Raw genomic sequence first — 24,831 nt, 5'->3', positions numbered from 1 at the left:
CTCACGCCCCACGTGTTGAGCAATTCGGCGGTACGTCCACCCGGCCTCCCGCATGCCCACTATACGCCCTCGCTCAAAGTCCGTCAACTGCACATACGGTTCACGTCCACGCTGTCGCGGCATGCTACCAGTGTTAAATACTGCGATGGAGCTCCGTATGCCACGGCAAACTGGCTGACACTGACGGCGGCGGTGCACAAATGCTGCGCAGCTAGCGCCATTCGACGGCCAACACCGCGGTTCCTGGTGTGTCCGCTGTGCCGTGCGTGTGATCATTGCTTGTACAGCCCTCTCGCAGTGTCCGGAGCAAGTATGGTGGGTCTGACACACCGGTGTCAATGTGTTCTTTTTTCCATTTCCAGGAGTGTAATTATATAAACTGTCAATCATATGTCCGTACGATCGTGTTCTGCACGCAAGAATTGCATTCTCGGTCAACGGCCAACAATGCCATCGATGACGTCAGGGAACCTATGAAACGAGGTAGAGACTGCCGTGTAGACCCACATCCATAATCGCTGTGTACACAGCCACAGGCAGTGTAGCATGGGACAGACTAGATAACTACCAGACACTGCGTTGGAGCAGGACAGTCGCAAACTGATTTGACTTGATGAATCGTTCTGTTGTTTCTCGGATGTGGTGGCAATTTATAGAGACCTAACCGTATACCGAAGACCAGAGCAGGGCTAACGACGTGTGACTTCAGAAGAGAGGACAGTTGTTCGACTGTAAGGGCACGCCAGTACCGCCTTAGTACTTCAAGGCAACTGACTTGTGAGCTCGCAGCATCCACTAGACGTGTTGTAACGAGGAAAACGGTGTCCAGAAGACTTTGGCAGAGTGGTCTTTGCTGTCGGAGACCCGTTGTATATCTAGCTCTAACGCAAAAGGGAACTTGGACGGTCAAACAGTGGGCCAATATTGTTTTCACAGATGAATCCCGATTTAGTCCGGAGAGTGATTCTCGATGGAACGTGAAACACTATTTTGGGACCTAGACATTGTGGAAGGAGACCGATATCGAAGAGGATCCCTAATAGTGTGGGCAGGGATTATGTTTAACACTCGAACCCCTTATCATGAAATTGTAAGGATGAATTTGCAGGTTTAACTGCTGTCAGGTATCGTGACGAGATCTTGGGACTTCATTTGCGATTGTTGGGAGGTGCTGTGGGCCCGGACGTCGTACTGATGGACGGTAATGCTCGACATCATAGAGCGCGGGTGGTTGATGTTTTCTTGGAAATAGAAGATATTGCATCCAAGGCGTGGCCTGCTCGCTCTCCCAATTTGAATCCCATAGAGTACGTTTGTGATGTACTAGGGAGACGGCTTGCATCAAGACAGCTTCCACCAACCATTGTGCAAGACAGAGCAGCTCTGCAGGAAGAATGGGCGCTACTGTCGCAACATGAGACTGATGACAGCGTTCACAGCATGACCCGTCGTTGTCAGGCCTGTATTGCTGGTAGAGGTGGTCACACGCTGTACTGAACACATTAACCAGTTGTCAGAATGTATCTGCATATCCATTAAGTTGGAAAAACAAAAAACGTTTTTGTCTACCGTAATGCATTTAGCAGTTGTTTACGTTCTTGTTTGTGCTTTACTGTCACGGGGTTAGTACTGCTTTGTAGCAAAATAAACGCAACATTACAAAATTTTCGTTTGTTGCTTTAATTTTGGACACCAGTGTATTTCGCGCTTTGTGTTATATACAGCGGTTAGATACAGTTTTATTCATAAGAATCTCCAGAGTTTCAGAAGACGACTGTGTTAAAACTACAGACCTACAGAAAAATGACTCATATTGTTGGATAGAGTATCTCACTAAGTTCCGATTTGTAACATTAGCCGTGCCGCTGTTGTACTAGGAGGCAGGCATCACAGGACATGCACCCAAATCATCAGCTCCGTACTGTCCCTCTAATTAGTCCGCACCTGCAGACAGGCAACTCAATGATTAAATTTCCAAAGCGGGCTACAGTCGCGACTTCGCAACCAATTCGTCTCAGCGACGTCGATAAAGTGAACGCACATGCTGACATTTTCCGCGTCGTAAATGATGCCCATATTAACCACCTGTAATCCGAGTTAAAAACTCGGACGACACGTGTATAATTTCTTTTGTCTTGTAGTCTTCGCGCAGCCGTTTTCTGAAATACCAGAGGTGCGTATGAACAACCCTTTATACCTCTCTAACCAATTTTTCAAAGAAACCATGTAATGCCGGAAATGCATATCCTCCTATTTCCATCTATTGTACTATAAATTTTTTTCCTTATTTTGTTACCTGAAGATATGACATTTCTGTGTCTTTATATATTGTAATTGTTTTACTATTTATATATATATATATATATATATATATATATATATATATATATATATATATATATATATATGTTTATGCATTTATGTCGATGTATAATTGGTTTGTTTTGTAAATATTATTTGTATTTTTACGTTGAGTCTGGCCTAGGGAAAACTATGCTATCGAACGATTACATCGATAGATCGTGTGGAGAACCAAAGTGTTTAGGATCTTTGGTAGTGTTAACTCTGGCGCGGGGAGCGCGGAGTCTGGCTGGAGTAGGGCGGTGGAGCAGGTGTGTTGAGTGATGCTCCCGCGAATTGCCGCGCTTTCGGGGTTTGGCAGCATGTAATTGCTCTCGACTTGCTATGATAGTTTCTGGCATGGTGTCGTGGACGGGAAACATTAGCAGGCACACATCAAGAGCCCGTTTCGCCTGGTGACCGTGTCGAGAAGAAGGCGCGCCAACATCCAGTTTCTGCAACAGCGACGGCCGACAATGAGTGACTGTCGCCACCTCCCCGAACGACGACTGCAAACCTTCAATCAACCAACAAAGAAGACTAAAAGCACGTAAAGTTTTAGAACTGCATGACAGACCTCAGCTTTTCAAACTGTTGCATCACAAAATTACAGCAACTTGGCATGAACCTTTGTTGCTCATTGTCCCAATTGCATTACCAAGCAGAGTCCCTTCCTTTTCTGGAATGAACCCGAGTGTCGTTGAAATTCATATGCCAGCATTATAGTAATATCATTCCAATTCACTGCTTTAATTTCAAAGTTCAGTTAAAGTATTCGTAGCTGGCTACAATATTTAGATTACAAGAGCAGAAATTAAGAGTTCGAGTTTTGTTACCGTATTTTAGCTTACCTGTGACTGCAGCTCAGCTTGGTACATACTAAATTTTACTATTGTTAATTGTTCAGAATCATTTAATTCAAGTTCAAAGTTAAATCTCTTATTTTTAAATTGCGTAGATTCAAGTAGCTTTTGAAATGATTGTTGTGGTAGCCCAAGACTAACCTTATTTTATTGAATTTCTTAGTGCTTCAGAAACAAAGTTCACTATTAATTTCAGTCACTAAATTAATTTTCAATTTTCTGGTTTTATTAATTCTTTTGCTAAATTAAGTCAATGTATAGCGAAATTTATTACTTCTGACAGACATTCAGTTTTCACACAACACGTGTCAACCTTCAGTTGCCACGCTTGTAGTGCTAATTATATGTGTATTAATCTTTCATTTTCAGTTATTATAGTAGTTGTCCATATGACTGACGACCGTAATTTTCCCCAAATCTCAAATATCTAATTAACGCCAATTAATTGTTAACGTAACGACCGCACATTTACTTTCTTTATTAATTTTACCCTTTTCTCAAAATTAATTTCCACCAATTTCATTTGCATTTTTCGTTTCATTTAGATGTAACCCTTTCCTCCCTCTTTACCGACAAATTAACTTCGGTGACAATTGTTTTTCCCCAATTTCCATTAGGTGCAGGCGGTTTAATTTTTAACTGTCATTAAGGTCGATAAGAGAGGGGGAGGTTACAACCACTCATATGAGTAACTAGAGCAATAGAACTAAATGTATACGTATATTCAGTCAAATGTTGTGCAAAGAGCTCCTCCTACACTGCAAGAAATACACTGCCTGATTAAAGTGAAGTTCCCAGAAGGAAAGTGTGAAACAAATTGAAACTTCATGAGTTGAGAGGGCAAGTGATGTAATTTCAGTGATTACAAAATTGAGTCAAATTTACAGAGAATTTGGCAGTATCAGCCCAATTATCAATATGACGTTGCACTCTGTCCAGCCTGGATGCAAGTGCTAAATAAGTTTGGAAGGATGTCATAAAGCTATAGTAGCCTCTCTTGAGGCACGGTGGACCACAACTGTTTTAAATGGTCTTTCACATCCTTGATATTGGCACTGGGACAGTGTTGAAGCCAAAGGTGGTCCCAGACATGTTCTACCTGGTACAGATCTGCAGATCTACCAGCCACGTGAGTACCTCGACACCAAGCAGATAGCTCACAGAGACACGTGCCACGTGTGAACGAGCACTGTACTCCTGAAACTGGCACCACGATACTGCCGCATGGCAGATAACATATCAGGATGCAGGATGTCCATAACGTACCATTCTGCCATCAGAGTTCCCTCCATTACTAACAGTTGTTACCGGAAATCGTACCCGATGGTTTCTCAAACCATGACGCCATGATTAACACTGCTCTGCCCTGCATAACATTGTGAGAATGGGACCACTCCCTAGATGAGCACAATACTCACTGACGATTATCATGCGCGTTAGTGCAGAACCACGGTCCATCGTTCAACACAATGCAATGCCATTCGTCAGCAGTTCATGCCCCACGGTCACGGAACTGATCCAAACGTATCCGATTGTGTGCCGGTGTTAGTGACAGCCTAAGTTTAGTACGGTAATTCTCTAGCCCCGCTGGTTCTAATCTCCGACCATATGAAACAATGTTGCAGGGAGTCCATTACTTGTTCTCGCATAGCAGGCGCAGATATGAAGGGTGAGCCATGGCGACTGGCTATAGGGTGTTCTACTTTCATCGCTGATATCGATATTCGGCTGTCTTGCTATCTTTGACTGCTACCCCCGGCGGGTTTTCCGGGTGAACGTGTGACGAGAGTGTCTCCGGTCAGCGTTCAACGAGCCAACTTGTGTTGAAAACAAGCCCGTGTCCCTAACCGTGGTGCATGGGCCTCGCCGTGCTCGCAGCTCTTGTCTTTTGTCGCGCCGGATGTACGGTGCCGATCATTGGGCGCCTTGACGTGCAAAAATGTGGTGCGTTCGTCGTCTCACGCTGAACAGCTTCCCAGCGCGTAATTTGCAAGCTACAAGCTACGTATGACTTTTATTCTGTGTTTGACTAAGAAGATTGTTGAAACTTATTGTGGCATGGGTAGCTGCCGGAGATGTTTCTGAACTTGGTTACACAGTGGCTATATTAAGGAGGCCGATGTTCCTCATTTCGTTTCAAATCATCTGTGGAGTGTGTGTTTTATGTGGTTTTCATGCAAATTTTAACTTGTTTTAGGACATATTGACCGCTTTGGATTGGCTGCGGTTGTGTACGCGCCCGGCAGCCGTAGAGTTAATGGTTTAATCATTTGTCACGGCAGGATTTGGTATGTTTATTTAATGTTGAAAGTGCCTTAAGGCAACTGGAAGTGATCTTTAAGTTTCCTGCTAATTTATTGGGAGACGGGTAATGTTAAGATTATTGCTCCATAAGAATTTGGGACCATGCTTATTATATATTCCAGTGTGGCTGTGATTTGACCTTGTTTTCATTGCAATTTATTTGTGCTGCAGGCCGTTTGTTAAGACTGCTCGTTTCCTGGCGTCGGTGCGGTTATGGATTCTTGTCAGGACCGCTCATTGTGAGGCCGGTCGGGCTATATATAAATACATACCGCCTGCTAGTGAGCCTGTGCACAAGTCGTGGGGAGTGAACGTTCGTATTGTCTGCCGGCCGTAGCGTTATTACTTCCAAATACTGCTGTGGGCCTTAACGCTGTTCTCTAAAGTGCAATTTGGGAATCATTATGAGTCATTATGTCCGTTAGTTAAGTGAGGCCACTTTAATATTAGCGTTTCTGTAAGTCATTTTACTGGTTGAGTTATTACTAGCCATTCTTATTTAACACTTATGTTAATCATTTGTGTATCTTTAATGAATGTGTAACTTGTTATTTTTCCTGTGTGTCAGTTTTGAGCCCTTGGTTGGCCCACTTTGCATTTTTAGTATAAGCATGTTTCACTGTGGACCTTTATGTGGGTAGTTCAGTTTTATTAAGCTTTAAGATCTTTGTTTTTTAATGAAGTTGTGGTGTAATGTGGCTGTGTAACTTTGGGTTGGAAGTGTTTAGTGTTACTAGTCTTTTGGGATATGGTTAAACAAAAACGATTGTTTATGATTGATTATTTCACCGTGCCTACTATCTATGATTTTGGTTGCGAATGCAAAATATGATTCTTATTCGTGTTTTTATAATTCAATTAAAGTGAAGATTTGTATGTTGCATCAGTAAGAGGGCAAATGCCCGAATTGAAGTTTATTATAAAGTCTGTTTCGAGTCAAATTAAAATTGTAAAACAATCACAAGCTTGTCCATCACTAGTGATCCCGGGCCTCGTATTTCCTTTAAATAACTGTGGTGACATTGTAATTTTTGATTTTCTAAAGAATTGAGTAGTAGTACGGTTCAAAGAGATAACGATGTTCCAGTCAAACATGTTTGACTGGAACTTTCACGACAGATATGCCTACCCTTAAGTTCACATACAGTTCAAAATTGGGCCTTTGTCACGCCAGGATGCCCCACAAATCTGGATATTGCACTATTCCATCAGACGGCTAAACTGAGACACACACTGAGGCCCGTTTCATATTTTGTCAGGTGCTGATAACGCTGTCTTACACGAGAACGCGCATCTCCGTGTCTTGCACCATTCAACATCTGACGCTTTTCATGCCCTTTCCCTACGCATCCAAATCTCACCTACTCTCGTTATAAGATGGAGGCAGTAGAAGTGTCATACAGTCTACGAGGATATGCTGAAAAGTAATGCCTCTTTATTTTGTTACGCGATAACTCTTAAAGCTTTTTAAATAAAACAAACTTCATTAACATTTATATCTTTATTCTTCATGTTTAAATATTTGTTTCTCAACGTAGTCACCCTGGTGACGAACAAATTTCTCCTAACGAGAGACCACTTTGTTGACACCGTCACTGTAGAATGTTTGACATTTTTGGTGGAGAGACAACCTCACCCCTGTACCGCTTCATCCATGTGGAAGGGTAGTCCTCGGGTCTGTTCTTTAAGTTTTGGAACCAGGTCAAAATCGGATGGGGCAAGTCGGAGCTGTATAGGGATGATCGATGACAACGAACACAATGCGTCGGAATGTTGCAGATGTCGCAGAGCTTCTGCGTATTCTGACTTTGTCATGCTGAAGGCAAGGGTGCTATTTGTGTGAACCAACTCTTACAATTCGAAAGCAGATTACGTCACGCTGCTTCTCACGCACGAAACAGTTATATCACACACCGTCTTGTTACAAGCTACAATTCGGAGCTCTGTAGCGGCAGAGGTCTGAAAATATGTAGACATGAAGCATTAAGATGCAGAATATTAATAATGTTCGTCTTTTTTGTTAAAAAAAAAGCTTTGAAAATTTTCACATAAAAATCCGGAGGCATTACATATCAGCACCCCCTCGTACAATAAGTCATACCGAATAGTGATACCGGTTCTCTAAATTTACTGACATGATTTCAAACGAAAACCGTCGTCTTCCTTACGGGACATACAAGTCTTCGTGTTAAGTTATCGCTGCCACACTTGCGTATATTCGTATATTTTATACCGCGTCTTTTAATTTATTGGATGTGTATTGCCATGCCTACTCTTGATAGGAGCTATGACCGCTGTAGCAGTATTCTAGAATAGGCCACAATAGCATCTTATGTGCGATTTACTTCATAGATGCACAAATCTAAATCTACTATATGCCTTCCCCAAAGCTTACTTTGTGTGTTCTAAATCGCTTCTTAGTAAAATGTAAAGTAAAGTCTGCGGCGCTAGACCGTAACCGGGCTATTGGCCTCGGTGCAGGTACATTGCAGTCTTTATTCGACGCTGCACTGGGAAGGGGAGAGCGGCGGATGCAGCCCCAGGGAAGATCCCTAGTACTCACACTGAGTGGACCTGGGCCGTCCGAGAGGGACTAGAACGAGGAAAACTCGCTGTCCCTATCCGTGACTGAACCGGGACGTCCTGGGTCGTCAAGTGCTCTGCCGACTAGAACACCAAGGCCAGCGCTTCTTACAGGGAAATCTCCCTATCGCACCCCCCTCGGATTTAGTGGTAAGAGGGCCCAGTGGACAGCCCGTCAAAAGCTGAACACAGGTCAAGTATGAAAAAAAAAGCAAAATAGAAACAGTGAACGGTTCAAGAGCAAGGAGTGCAGTATAGAGCATTCTGGAAGAGAAATGGCGTCGCGGTTAAGAGGTTATGGTGTTGACTGCAACGCGGGCGAGCCGGGTGCAAACCTCTTTTTTTATGTGCTATCCATTGGGCCCTCTTATCACTAAACCTGAGAGGGCTGCGATGGCGAGTTTCCCTTGTTAGTATTACACCTAAATATTTAAATGATCTGCACCACATACTCACCACATCGAACCTAAACGGAATTATTGGGTTATTTCTCTTGATTAGACATTTCTCTGCATTGGGTAAGCAGATAAAGAGCTACCATTCGTTAAAACATCTTTAAATTTTGGGCAATCCTTTCCCCATTGCCTTACGATCGTCCGATGACGATACTTTCCTGTATACAATAATAGAAACGGTGAATGCTGCTAACCCTTTCCAATAAACAGTCATATTACGCTACCTTGGGGTATAATCTACGTTATTTTGATTTTTGTTTACAGGGTTTTCATTTACAGACCTATGTGAAACACTGGAATTTATTAATATAACGTTCATGGAGACACTGTCATATCAGGAACCATGCAGCATGTAATCGTATCTAGACTACAAAGCAATATATTATGTAAGGCCTTTCGGAAATCTAGATAGACGATCTGGGCCTTTTGACCTGCCATTACCATATCCAAGATCTCCGAAAAACAGAAACTAGTTGTGTGGAGCAGGAGCTGTAATAGCGTCTGCAACAGTGAAACAGTGGTATGATAGTATTCTTGTGCATGAATACAATTATAAATTATGACTTTTAATGTCTCTGTTTCCTGTTTGCCGCCTCACGTGAGAAAGTACGGAAGTTTTGAATCCATTCAGAGATTTTACGCAAGACGGCACTTTTCTATGGTTTATGATGGGTGTTCTGCCAGTGTGTGACCGTGGAAATTGTTACAGGTTTCATGCAAAGTAGTCGTACTACTTACAGACACACAGCATTAAGTTTTCCTAAGTTCTCCACTCTAACGACAGCCTAATAGTCTCAATTTTGGCAACATTCTCCTATTTTTACCATTTAACCATTTTCAGTCTTTTTCGGGTTTTATTATTTTACTTATTTAGTATACATCAAGGCCGTGCTATATAATGTTTCCAATTTAACCTGAGTTGCTCGATATCAACTAAATGTTTAAGTAGGTTGTTAGTGGCTATCATCTCTGCTCTCCTAGTATTCTGGATTATCTCTTTACTGTCTGTGAGCACCTCCCGTTTGATAGTTTCCTGATAGTTAATCCAGTCTCTATGGAAGCACTCTCAAAGAGTAGGGTCTGTTTCTAAGAAGGATGCACGATCCCAATAGACAACCTGCTTTTGTTGAGGATCACAAGCTGAGTTTGTTGACGTCATCTGAAGACAGAATCATCTTTAAAATTATGCGTACTTCTATAAAACTTATAAATCAGGTATTTATCTTATTTAACGTAATTAATGTGGAAAATACCATTTGTAGGGTTGGTGGATTGACATCAGTTGATTTCTTATACATAGAGAATCAATTTTATTTTTGATGGGTAGCAGAGGCACATGCCTCAATGAAATGAAACACAAGACACTAATTAATAACAATTAATTACAAAACTTGCCCAGCAATTAGTGTATTCTATGCAGATTCGCTCTTGCTTATTTGAGAGATGTTCAGGGCTAATAGCAGTATGCACAGAGTCATTCCAATTACATTTTGCGCTAGTGCAGTTCGAAGCAGTCTGTGGAAGCTCCTATGCCCCGCACGTAGGATTTCTTGTGACACTCTGATTTCATGAAACTTCCTATCACTGAAGCACTCTCATTGGTTCTTGCTAAATTTATCCTTCAAATTGCTACAGTGGGTGCGGGAGCACTGTTCGCCACTTTCTGCAGACGAACAAATTACGAGAATTTCAGTGGCAAACTACTTTATACAGATCGAAAAACATACAGCAGTCGTACTGCACTGACAGTTGTATGCACTGACGGTTGAGAGGACAGACACCCTTCTTCACCACAACGTTTCCACTAAATACATCAGGTGAAAAACTCCCAAACAGTCACATCAACTCGCCACCAGCAGGGACATCGCACCATCTCGTAAGCTCCAGTGAAGAGAGACCTGCATGCATATCAGCTATGCCAGAGTATCATACCTATCCCCCAGCATCCACACACCTGCCGTACCGAGCGCTCAGACGTTCGAGAGAGACTGTCACCAAGCAATAACTGATCAATTTACATGGGTGGAATAATCGTCCAGTGCAAACACCAATTAGTTTGAATCTGCTCACGCAATACACAGGTCCACTGCTATCGCCACTCACCCAGAACACTTGTGAGTTGACGAGCATTGCGCTCTCATTTAAATATATGGCCGAAAGAGTCAGCCTTCAGGAATCCTGGAACGAACCCTGTCGTCCAGGCCCGCGTGCCACAAAGAGCGCAGATTCACTATGAGATGGAGAAACTCACAGGCGTCTAATGTCTCTTGAGGCCTAAGCGCTGTAGTGTGTGAGTGAGACAAACAACAACCTACGCCATAGGGAAACCCAGTAGAAGGTGTTTGTGGTCTGGGAGACGTAGCTCTGGTAAATATGGCGGACTTAAGATCGGCCATAAAGGGAAACATGTATGGAAACTATTTAACTCTGTAGTAATGCAGGGAATGAAGCCATAGTAATTTTAATCTGCCATCCTCCATAAATTTTCATGGTGATCCCAATAAAACTTGAATATTGATCATATCTTTGATAGTTTAGGCTTTACTGTTAAAGTGAAATTCACAAGTTTTGTAACAAAGACCTGAATACTAAAATCTAAACGCTTTAGTCGATCTTAACGATCGACATTCCATATAAAAGCGCATAATTAAAATGACAAACGTTGTAAATATCAACTCCAACTTTATTAGTTTAAAAGATATAGTAAATTTAAATTATCAGTATTTTAAGTTAAGCATCAGAGCATTATTCCCTCTACACAAAACACACTGAACGATGACAGCATGACACCTTATTGAATCATTAGGTAATAGAATATTTGTTGTAAACTTTAGTGCAAAATAGTTGCTGTGTTCTTTATTTATCAGAAAGTACATTGGTGCAGGGCTATTGGCCGTGATATTCAAAGTTACGAAGGAAACTGTACTGGTTTATTTAAAAGAATTTAATGTTTAATATGTAATGGGTATTATTGCTACTTTATTTAGAACGTGAAAGTGGTCAAGCTTCGATTATTTAAACATGTTAAAATGTCAAATAATGTAGAATAACCTGTAGCCAATCAGATGGACGGCTTCAGGAAAGGGAACTGCCCGAGTCAGTTGAGCGAGGATACTCGGCGCGCGGGAAACGCGGCCGGGGACGGGCAGAGGGACAGTGCTTGTGCAGACGCGAAAGCTGCCAGTTCGGCTGGAGACACCAAAGGGTACAGTTCGGATTGAGACGCGAAAGCGGACAGTTGGTCTTTAGGCACCTAAGAAGTGAAACGAATTAGAAAATTTCGCGTTTTGTGGTATCGCGGGACAGGCTCTGAGCGGTGAGCAGACGCGCGCCTAGTGTGAACTCGTCTAGATAACTTGTATTTACTACATGTTATATTAACTTTGTATTTCGCAAACATGCCATGAGCCAGAAAATTTAACCAAAGTGTCACAAGTGTCTAATTTAGGGCGTGCGATGCGACACGTGCGCTTCAAACCCTAGACGTGTTTGAGCCAAGACATTTTGACGAAGAGGAACCGCATGTGAGCCCGTACATCTTTGGGATGTTATCTCGCACACTGGTCACTTCACCAGCACCCACTGCCACAGGCAGTAGCAGACAGGTCTGCGCATTCTTCGTACCTAACGGTCCATCACTGGCTGTGCTAATCCATTACTTCCAGTTGGCGACTCCTCGTGACCACCCCTGCCGCCAGCAGTGGTGCACAGAGGAATAAACAGCTATGGCTGCGATGTATACAGTATTTCTAGCGAATTCCACCTCTACATAGACCCCCATTTAAAAAAATCCACTTTACCCAATCGAAGAGCAATTTTGTTGAACACATACCTAGAATTTCTCACGCGGAATGCAGATTTATCTCTTTTATACATTTTCGAAGACAGAAGACATTAGGTCATAGACGTGTTTTCACATAGCTAAAGCATCCTTAGCTGTTGAGAAAATCATATAACAGAATGGAATAGGCTGAATTTCCTCGAAGTATATTCTCACCAGATAGAAAAAAAATCTGTTCTAATCAGCATGATATCTGTTACATCGCAGGACTAGAATTTTGAAACTTTTTTTGGTTCATTATTGAGTGATAAGATTTGTCACGGGATGCCTCCTAACTTTCTAACTTCCTTAAAGTAATCAAATACCTCGGCACATGTGAAGTCTCTGAAGGTAACGGCACAGAGAAGATGTAAATATAAGTTTTATACTACGTATCACTTTACAAATTCGGTAGTACGTAAGATTTTATTACTATGGTAGCCTGTCCCTGCGTAGGCGAGAAACTGAAATTTCGTTAAAATACATCACTGCAACGAAAAAACGCCTGATTACCGCTCCAACTCAAGAATCATATCCATGGTAATCTAGCCATCGCTTCCACCTGCCAGGCGGCATGTCATTGATATCGAATTGATACGCTAGTTAATTAAATTGATCATGGGAGTTACTTTGAATGGCGAGTACTTTTTCTTTTCCGGCAGTCACATTACACTCAAATGGGAATCCCTGGACGGAAGACGATGTTCATTTTGAGGAACACTATTGAGAACCTACATTTTAAGCTGACCACAGAAGTATTCTACCGCCAGCAACATACATTTCACATAAGGCCTGCACTATTAAAAACACGATCACAACGACTATGCTATTATCACCCTGCATAAAAATCGGTTTTCGTTCCACAAGGACACACAAAAGTCGCTCATAGTGTTAAGCTTTCTTGTAGAAATGCTGTCTGGAATTTGGAATCAAGTCCATCTTTTCAACCATATTTGCGTTGGATCCTATGGAGACATCTTCTAATGATTACAGTCACTGATGAATCATACTTGATGCACTCTCGTATCTCAGAACGAGTCATCATCTTCGAACCAATCTGCTAAGGATCCCATACAGCAAAACTCCAGTGTGGGTTTTTACACAGTCCCTCTGCACCTTGTAACTGTTCCTCAGTCTGTCCCGCCCTCCCTGCAGCTTTGTCCGCGTGATCATTCCAATTTAAGTCGGAACTTAATGGAAGTCGGAGAGTGCTATATCTAAGACCTTCTGTGTCCCATAGAGAAACAGGCTGAGCTAATGGGACGGACCATTTTTTGACCACTCAGTGGAAATGGGAACATGTTATCACAGCTCCATCAACCGTGTACAGCGTGTAAGGCCAGCGTTAAACAAAGCTTTCCCCTGCAACACGAGGTAGTGGAGAAGACAGTACGAAGAGCTATGGTGGTGTTCCTTATGGAAGATATTAGGAAGACTCTACATCATAGAGAAACTGGAAGAAGGAGAAGGGTTTTGCTACTGCAGTGCAGTGCATTTCCAAACTACTTACAGGTACTGCAGTTCAAAGGAAATCTGCATCTCTCAGAGCGCATTCATGTTTGTCACCTAAACATTCTCTCCCTTCTCGTTATTTAGTACTGCCCAACAGAGAAAAACTATGAAGTATAAAACTCTGCTAACGTCGCCCAGTAGAGAACTGAGTAAGATATTACCATGTCCCTGTCTTTTGATACGTCGAAAATAAATACCACTGCATGCTGGCACCGAGCATATGTGGCGATCCTGTATACAGGTATTGGTCCATTGAAGCAGGTGGCCTGTGATCGAAGTCACTTTCACAGACCAGTGTAAAGTTTAGTCACCTGTACAGATGCGCTGTATGCACTGATGTCGCAAACATCAGTGTATGCAACACCTCAGATATAGTTAGCATTACGACTTATTTGTGGGGGAAATTTCGTTACTGCATTTACATAATTTTTGTGTGTGGTATTCCAACATTGAAAATATATTTTATCACAAAGAAGGGTCACTGTAAAGTGGAGGTGTTTTAAGCAATCTATTTGAATCCTGTAAATTCTTAATGTTGTGTACATAGTTCCGCGTAGTCGGCGCGTACACAACTTTCCCACTAGAGCGCGCCCCGCTAAGCACAACAGACCAGGCGCAGCGCTCGTCCGCCTCCGCACTACGAGATGGCGCTGCCATAGAGTCGGACCAAATTCTGCTTCCGCCGATCCGCGTATTAATATGTAACGCAGCCAATGAGATTGCTGCTAACGTAGAACCTTTTCTCCTCACGGATCACACTCACGCAGTGATACATGAACGCGCGAGGTATTATGAGTGTACAGACCTCTGATTAGTCAGTCTGCATCAGTCTGTACCAGTCTGCATTAGTCTGTACCTGTCTGTACGAGTTCTACATTTGTCTGTACCAGTCTATAGTCAAGTTTCAGTCTGCGCCTAATAAGACTACCATATTCCTGTACATAGCCATGAAGATAAATGTATAGACACTTTTGTCAGGTATCAGAGATGTATGTGATAATTAGATTAACGTACCAATACCAAAGGAACTTCAGATTGTCAATTGTAAATTGCATCCAGAACCAAGTTAAGTAATCTTTATGCTTATTATTTTAATAAATGTGTGTGAAAACTAATTAAGTTCTGTTTAAAGTTGGTCACAGTCAATCTGCTACTCTAAGCATGCAAGTGGCATTTCTATCGTCTGACTTAACGGCAGAAAATAAACACGCCACGATTAGACCACGAGACATATTGCTGACACTCGCCTACTTCGTTAGAGCGACAAGTCAAATAATCTGATGGTGTGTGTACTGAAGGTCTTACTGTATGCACACCACAGTTAAACAATTAATTTGATAGGGAAGTGCAAATGAATTATTAAACTTTATTTTTTATCTCAAAATTGTGTCAGCTCTCCCTTTGTCTGCAGACTTAGCCAATGGGAACACAGTATTCTGAGGAGAGATGAAAACCTCGAGATGTTTGTGCAAACAGAAAAATAGGGAATACCCCTGAGAGAGAGAAGCAAGTCTGGAATTTTGTGAACAACAGAATGCCACCACTAGATCTTTTGTTTAGGGCCGTTAGATCAAATGAGGCAGATATCCATTCAGTAATTAGGCCTATAATTAGGCACCCTGACGAAACACACACACACACACACACACACACACACACACACACACACACAATATCCCAAATGGTGGCTACTGTACCATATTTGATTCCTTCACGATCTGTAGAGCACTTTTGCATGCTTTAACTGTCAGTTCAATAATACTGCTGTACGTTTTTCCATCTGTGCAAAATAGTATGCTGCTGACTCCTCGTAATTTGTTCATCTGCAGAAACTAGCGAAAGTGCTCCCACACCAGCAACAGCAATTTGGCAGGTGAATTCAGCACGAACCAGTCAGAATGCTCCATTCACATGAAGTTCCTTGATGTCAAAGAGTCACAAGACATCATTTGTGTGAGGCATAGGAGCCGCTACAGACTGGTTCGAACAATGCAGTGGGCAGAGCAACGTATCTACAGAATGTTCCATGATGTCAGAGAGTCACATGATGTCTCTGAACACTCAAGAGCCATTGTGTCTTTAGATCATCTCCAGACCAGCATTACAGTTTCGTGTATGTTACACCAAGACAGTGGTTGTCGACCTTTCTGAGACCATTAACTCTGAATGTAATCAGATATTAGCTACCCACCAAAATCAACAAAACCTAACTCCACATTAGAACTTTCTTTCTACATTTTCATTTTGAAAATGACGAAAGGTAAATGATATTTAGGTTATATGGGTTTTTTTGTCGAACCACGAACTAGTGAGCCAATGAGACAATTGGTATTGCTTATTTCTATCAACCTTTTTATAAAATGATGAAACAATTGCAAGTGCATTGCGAGTGCTACCTAAAACTCCTTCTCAAAATGAAAGCTGACTACCTGCATTGACGGTAGACAATTGTTACAGGGGAAGCTTCCTCTGCACCACTCCTCACCCTAGCGACACTCGCTTCACCCACACATTGCTTACCCATGTAAAATCAGCTAAATTAAAATATGTGCGTTACTCTTAGTTCTACTGTTTGTGTATCACCTGTTTGCTAGACTGAAGTGGCAGAAATTGTAAGACATCTGACCACTACCACTAATAATATAATAATAATAAGTATAATAATAATAAGTATAGTAATAATCCTAACCCCGTGGAGGCCCGGGAAAAGATAGGCCTCCGGTATGTTCTGCCAGTCGTAAAAGGCGACGAAAAGAACAAATCACTAATAGGGCTAACCCCCCTTTTAGTGTGATTAGTTGGTTTCAGGACAGAACTAAAGAAGCCTCGGACAAGCGCCGTCATGGTCGGGGACGACGCTTGAACCCTATGCCCGTCCACAATGGTAACGACACTGCTAGCCAACTGGAAAATGATTTAAATCCAAATAGAGGATATGCTTCCTGCAACCACCCTAGAAGGAAAACAAAGACAGTGGATGAGATGGTCAGATGAAGTTAATCGACACCTCATGTTCTGTTATTACCAAGCAACAAACCTAGGAACCAACACAACTGGATACAGATCACAAGTAAACACAACATTTATTACCAGATACCCAGAACTAAAATTTTTAACAGAACAACGACTAGCTGATCAGATCCGTGTAATAATCAAAAATAACAGGATACCCCAGTCAGAATTAGAAAACATCAAACAACAAGTACAAAAAATACTGGAACAAAATAATGTGCAATCAGAAGAAGAAGAAAATACAGTAATGGACTCAAACATCCCAGAGCAAACAAACAAAGAACAACACGCACCAATTAAACAATCAGAGGAAAACGAAATCTTAAGACAGCCACCAGAACAAGCACAAATAGAACACGAAGTGACACAGATGTTAGATATAGAAGAAAAATTTCAGCTAACATATATAGAATACAAAGACACAAATACAGACATTAGACCATTCTTGCATAGACCACCAAATAACCCACAAGTCGAAACAACAATAAAAACTATCAACACAATCATACACAATAAAATAAATGAAAACACAACTATGGAAGAGTTAAAACTACTGGTTTATATAGGAGCACTCACTACACTAAATATACACACTAGGCAGAGATCAGAACCAACCAACACACAGAAGAAACCCACAAAACCAGCGTGGCAACACAGGCTACAGATCAGAATAGAAAAACTGAGAAAAGACATCGGACAGCTAACATAATTTATAAGAAATGAAATGTCAGAAAAAAAAAACGAGAAAGGTTAGGTAAAATCTCACAACAAGAAGCGATAGAGCAATTCGATGAAAAGACGCAGAAATTACAAGCATTGGCCAAACGACTTAGAAGATACAAAAAAAGTGAAAATAGAAGGAAACAAAACCAAACATTCAACACAAACCAAAAGAAATTTTACCAGACAATAGATAACACACACATTAAAATAGACAATCCACCAAACATAACAGACATGGAACACTTCTGGAGCAACATATGGTCAAACCCGGTACAACATAACAGGCATGCACGGTGGATACAAACAGAAACAGACACATACAAGATGATACCACAAATGCCTGAAGTGATAGTTTTGCAACATGAAGTCACCCAAACAATTAATTCTACTCACAATTGGAAAGCCCCTGGAAAAGATAAAATAGCAAATTTCTGGCTAAAGAAGTTCACCTCAACACATTCACATCTAACTAAATTATTTAAGTTACATTGCAGACCCATACACATTCCCTGATACACTTACACAAGGAATAACTTATCTGAAACCTAAAGATCAAGCAGACACAGCAAACCCAGCTAAATATCGCCCCATAACATGCCTACCAACAATATACAAAATATTAACTTCAGTCATTACACAGAAATTAATGACACATACAACACAGAACAAAATTATAAATGAAGAACAAAAAAGCTGTTGCAAAGGATCACGAGGATGTAAAGAGCAACTGATAATAGATGCAGAGGTGACATATCAAGCTAAAACTAAACAAAGGTCACTACACTACGCATACATTGATTACCAAAAAGCTTTTGATAGTGTACCCCATTCATGGTTAATACAAATATTGGAAATATACAAAGTAGATCCTAAATTGATACAGTTCCTAAAATAGTAATGAAAAATTGGAAAACCACACTTAATATCCAAACAAATTCAAATAATATCACATCACAGCCAATACAGATTAAGCGTGGACTATACCAAGGAGACTCATTAAGTCCTTTCTGGTTCTGCCTTGCTCTGAACCCACTATCCAACATGCTAAATAATACAAATTATGGATACAATATTACTGGAACATACCCACACAAAATCACACATTTCCTATACATGGATGATCTAAAACTACTGGCAGCAACAAATCAACAACTCAACCAATTACTAAAGATAACAGAAGTATTCAGCAATGATATAAATATGGCTTTTGGAACAGACAAATGTAAGAAAAATAGCATAGACAAGGGAAAACACACTAAACAAGAAGATTACATATTGGATAACCACAGCGACTGCATAGAAGCGATGGAAAAAACGGATGCCTATAAATATCTAGGATACAGACAAAAAACAGGAATAGATAATACAAATATTAAAGAAGAACTAAAAGAAAAATATAGACAAAGACTAACAAAAATACTGAAAACAGAATTGACAGCAAGAATCAAGACAAAAGCTATAAATACTTATGCTATACCAATATTGACCTACTCATTTGGAGTAGTGAAATAGAGTAACACAGACCTAGAAGCACTCAACACACTTACACGATCACAATGCCACAAATATAGAATACATGACATACATTCAGCAACAGAAAGATTCACATTATGCAGAAACGAAGGAGGAAGGAAGGGGATCTATCGACATAAAAAACATACATTATGGACAGGTAGACAATTTAAGAAAATTCTTTCTAGAACGAGCAGAAACTAGCAAAATACACAAAGCAATCACTCATATAAATACATCGGCTACACCACTACAATTTCATAACCACCCCTACAACCCTTTAGATCACATAACATCAACAGATGCGAAGAAAGTAAATGGAAAAAGAAAACGCTACATGGCAAGCACCCGTATCATCTAACACAGCCACACATCGATCAAGGCGCATCCAACACATGGCTAAGGAAAGGCAATATATACAGTGAGATGGAAGGATTTATGATTGCAGTACAGGATCAAACAATAAACACCAGATATTACAGCAAGCATATTATTAAAGATCCCAATACCACAAAAGATAAATGCAGACTTTGTAAACAACAAATAGAAACAGTAGATCATATCACAAGCGGATGTACAATACTAGCAAATACAGAATACCCCAGAAGACATGACAATGTAGCAAAAATAATACATCAACAGCTTGCCTTACAACATAAACTTATAAAACAACACATTCCCACATACAAGTATGCACCACAAAATGTACTGGAGAATAATGAATACAAATTATACTGGAACAGAACCATTATAACAGATAAAACACCACCAAATAACAAACCTGACATCATACTTACCAATAAAAAGAAGAAATTAACACAACTAACCGAAATATCCATACCCAATACAACAAACATACAAAAGAAAACAGGAGAAAAAATTCAAAAATACATCCAACTGGCTGAGGAAGTCAAGGACATGTGGCATCAGAATAAAGTTGACATTATACCAATTATACTATCAACTACAGGAGTCATGCCACACAATATCCACCAGTACATCAATGCAATACAGCTACATCCAAACTTATATATACAACTACAGAAATCCGTAATTATTGATACATGTTCAATTACCCGAAAGTTCCTAAATGCAATATAACATATACCGAACAGTTAAAAGGAAGTCACGCTTGATTAAGGTCCGCGTCACTTTCCATTTTTGCCCATATATAACGTCTGAGAAAAGAAAGAAATAATAATAATAAGTATTATAATAATTATATGTCGGCCTTACAGCAGGATGGTAGTCATTATATTGCTACTGTTGTGTAGAGCTCTCAATTAGTTCGTTTTACTGTCAAGATGTGAATAATGAGGCAATTTTTGGCCTCTTATGGGATCTAAACAGAACTGGGAAAAGACATTTTCGTGAGATATTCAAGCGTATGTGAGATATTCGACGTGTAACAAATAGGTGTTGCCAATATTTCAGGAAGCATTCCTCACACATGGAGGAAGAATAAACGTTATATGGAAATGGATCGCCGCAGGTTAAAACTGTGTGCCGGACAGATGCTTGAACGCAGGGGCTTCGCTTTTTTTGTGGAGGTATTGTAACCACTGAGCTACCTAAGCACGACTCACGACCTTACTTCAGCCAGTATATCTCCTACATGCCAAACTTCACAGGAGCTGTACTGCGAACGTTGCAAGACTAGCACTACTGGAAGAAAGGAAATTGCTGACACATGGGCTTAGCTACAGTCTAGGGGATATCCCCAGAATGAAATTTTCACCCTGTACCGGAGTGTGCGCACAGCATTACCTTCGTTCAGTTGTAACAAACAAACACTGACGATCAACCTAAGAATTAAAAGTCATTGTACATTCTCAGCAAACCGAGTATTTTGAACATTTCATGTATGAAAACTTTTCATGTAGTGCTTGTGCGATCTGTATTTGTGTGTATCCCATGACTAATACGATTATAAAAAGAAGAAGAAAATGAGCGCTAACATGGAAATAAAGTGATTCCAGACCCTTCTCCATATAAAACGTTTTATTCCTCTATTTTGGAAGAATTTTTCCTGTAAGTTTGGTCACACCATCTCATTACACTCTACATGTCTCCATGTCACTGTCATAGGTGGATGGTATGAAGTACAAAATGTGTGTACAGTGAATGGACTATGTGAGAAGGATATTGGTTCAAATGGCTCTGTGCACTATGGGACTTAACGTCTGAGGTCATCAGTCCCCTAGAACGAGGCAGGATTCGAACCTGCGGCCGTAGCGATCGCGCGGTTCCAGACTGTAGCGCCTAGCACCGCTCGGTCACTCTGGCCGGCGAGAAGGATATTCATTCATTCGTTTCAGAAGGTGTAAGGTCCACTACACCATGTCACCCCTTAATAATGACCTTTTAAAAATAATTTAGTTTGTAACGCTGTCGAAACATTTTGCTTTTACTTCTCGTAAAAGAAACTGCAACGAAGCGCCTGCCCGACGTGGCCACTACTACAGCAGGGATCTGCCTTGCAGGTAGTCAAGTCACGTTATACGCCAACAGGATTCCCGATTGGACAGCTTAAGTAGCGCTCAAAGAATCTTACAAAGGGAATAGCGAATAAGCGTAGCTTCCCGTAGGCACTCAGCCTAGCAGTCAACGGCGCCGTCACGCGAGCTGAGTAAACTGCCAGCCACTCCCCCTCCCCTCCCAGTGGCGCGGGCTTCATCGTGTTGCGCGTGACCGACAGGTGGCGTGCGGCTCTATCCATCCTGGGACACACGTACTCCTTACGGCGCTGAGGAATTAGTTCTGTTTTCTGGGTGGCATTTTCTACTAGGGAAAATGTCTATTCGTGTTATTTCTGTAGGAGTACACGATTGTATGTGCGTGAGTGAAATAATCGCTTCCCTTTTTGGAAGTTGGTAGACTCAGTATCTTTGCTACAGGTCTGGCACGTGGCACCGTTCACGAGGTTTCCAGGGTGGATCGCCATCCTCGAACGCACAGTGGGGCCGTCTAAGTTGTAGCTGATGTGGAACTCTTCGCGTCCATTAAGCACGCCAGGAATTTCCGCCTGTGTGGAAACGAAGCGCACAGCTGTAGAAACGAGATCGGCGCTCCCCAGCTATGCCGTTTCTGCAGAGACCATAAATCGCCGTCCAGAAGAGGCCGTTTATCCACCCAGCGCTGCGCTGTGAGGAGCTCCGCGCCGCAATCTCAATTTTTTTCAGAGGAAATTAGCCGTTAGCGAGTTTCAAGTGGAAATAATAATGCTCTTTAAGATCACGTCCGGATGATTCGGAATTCTTTCAGAGCATTACAAATAATAAATACCAAATTGTGTATATTTTCGAACGTATGCATTATACTTTGGCTATAATTTTAAACCAACTTTAAGTGTTACACATTTGTAAAACAGATTTATTCACGTGCTATGTTCCATTTTGAGCTGCTAGGGATTATTAAGAACTTGGATCACAGTACTGACGACAGAGTGTACTGGTTTTACATAGTTAAAAATGCAACGCCTAAAAATCGTTCGTCGATGTAACCCTCTGAGCGAAGTTCCTGGACGGCTTAATATTCCTAAAGTCTGACAACTGCTCATTTCTTTTGAGGTTAATGACAATCTCTTTCACGTAGTGCTCCTTTTGAGATATTGTTTTACGTATCCTTCACTAATTTTGAGATTAAGCGCACTATGCTTCCAGAGTATGTTTGTCTAACGTATTTTAACGTATTTCTGTAAATTTTTCAGGCGAATTTTACTGTTTCACCCGTTCAGATATGTTGGAGCCCTCATTCTCTTCCGTCGAATGCTGCAGTGTTGTGTTTCCAGCTTCTTACACTAAGCACAGTGTGGATCAGGTTTTCCCAACCGGATTGTCTTGATGTTTTCTTTGTATCATTTTTCTGTGTTCTGTTCACAGATCCAAACTTCTATAGCTGTATAACATGACTTTTTTTATTTTTAGCGAGAGCACTAATAATTCAAAATTAATTTCGAGACAGTCTGTACAAGCCAGCGCCTGCAACGGCGGGCATTTGTCACTTCTCCTTCCAAGTAACTCAGACGATGGTAAAAAAAGAAAGAAAAAAACTTATCGCTTTACTGTATCTGCTTAGTGAATGCATTAAAACAGTCTCGAGTGTATACACGGCGTTTTAGGTACCGATCTTAATTATTTTTCTTTTTTATGATGGAGAGATTTTTCGTAAACAGACTTGTCTTTGTTACTTGAGTGGAATTAATGTACCGGTATGTCAAATGGTGGTGTGTAATTTGTGTCTTGACTAATGTTGATTGTACTCCCATATAATGATCATAAAGTCAAGGTACACAGCATCAGCTGGTACTTAAACTATTGAAATAAAATTTCATTGGATGTTATATCCACATATTATACGGATGTAAAGTAATGCATTCAAGAAAATGCGAGTAGATATCGCTGAATAGAGGCCCCGCAGTTGATCAGTGCTACGAGCCCCGCACCAGCCTGGCCCTGCTGTTTACTACTTCAGACATTACATCGCGAGTCCGCGTGTCGTTATTTACATCGCAAATAAATAGCAAGTGTTGGTGCCCACGATAACAACAGTAATATTGTTGACATTCTTTTTCTGCTACATCTTGTACCTCGTTTTGCTGTTTTTTCCGTCTATAATTCTCTGATACCGTAGTCGGTATATCAAGCAAGGTACGTTTCAGTGTTTGATGAAACATTTGTACAGAAAATTCGGAATCACTGTAGATATAAATTTCAGATGTCAACCTTTAACGGAAAATAAACCTTAAGCTTGTACTGACCTGGCGGACTCCCGTGTTCCCTCTTGATGACAGAGCACCACTATTTTCTGCGAAACTGAAAAAAAAGAGAAAGGTATTTTAGTACTGTTAACCTCTTTTGTTTTTACTGATATTTGTAACATTCATGACACTGATCATCCATATTTCAACAGAGACTACAAAAAATTTTCCAGTAGTACACTCTGTACTAGCAATAGCGTAGACGAGAGAAATCTCCTATTCAGAGTGCAATATCCGGGGTGGTCAGAAACAGTCTGAAAAGCTTGTAAGTGTGTTGCAGCATATGTCGTTCTGAGAAATAATTTTTAAAACAAAACTTTGACACTTTGTCCCGTTTCCGAGTTAATTAGCATTGAAGTTAGCCAATCAGGTCGCTGCGCGCACAAATTCAAGCATCCCGCCAGAGACGGTGTCGGCAAACGCGTTATTCATTTGCTTTCGTAAAAAATGAATAATGCTGGGGAGTCTCCTGCACTATCATCTACGCTATGAGAAAATCTGACACTAATTACCGCTTAAATATGCGCGCGCAACGGCATTAATTCTCACCGCAACCTACAATGCAGCACATGTACAAGCTTTCCAGACTGTTCTTGACCACCCTATTTGTTAGTAAAAATGATTTTCATTTTAAATTGAAATCATCTAACAATTTTTGAAGTGATAATACACATACGGAAGTGGGAAGTGTGAAGCAATAGTTCCATATTTATCAAACGTTATATAGATCTTCATCACTCTCAGACCATCGCAACTGACGTCCATCATCATCATCATCATCAGCAGCAGCAGCAACAGCAGCAGCAGCAGCAGTAGTACGAAGAATGACATCCACACTTACTTGACTGTGACGTTCCCTTGCGTTGTTAACATCCAACTGACAAAGTGTCCGACACTGCTTTTCATGTTCTGCCCTCACATGACGAAAACAGTCGGAAATAGTTATCT

General features: G+C 41.0%; 1 protein-coding gene across 1 annotated transcript in view; it reads right to left on the bottom strand.

Annotated features, from left to right (window-relative positions):
* Positions 1 to 24,831, bottom strand: part of LOC126235085 (uncharacterized) — a 1,179,108-nt gene that overhangs the window by 660,695 nt on the left and 493,582 nt on the right. The window contains exon 6 of the mRNA XM_049943819.1: positions 23,884 to 23,938. Within this exon, the coding sequence (XP_049799776.1) occupies positions 23,884 to 23,938 (55 nt within the window). The remainder of the gene's footprint in view (positions 1 to 23,883; positions 23,939 to 24,831) is intronic.

Source organism: Schistocerca nitens, chromosome 2 (assembly GCF_023898315.1).
Source record: "Schistocerca nitens isolate TAMUIC-IGC-003100 chromosome 2, iqSchNite1.1, whole genome shotgun sequence".
In the NCBI taxonomy this organism is placed as follows: Eukaryota; Metazoa; Arthropoda; class Insecta; order Orthoptera; family Acrididae; genus Schistocerca; species Schistocerca nitens.
Note: the sequence above shows the minus strand (reverse complement) of the source record. Positions and strands in the feature narration are given on the sequence as shown.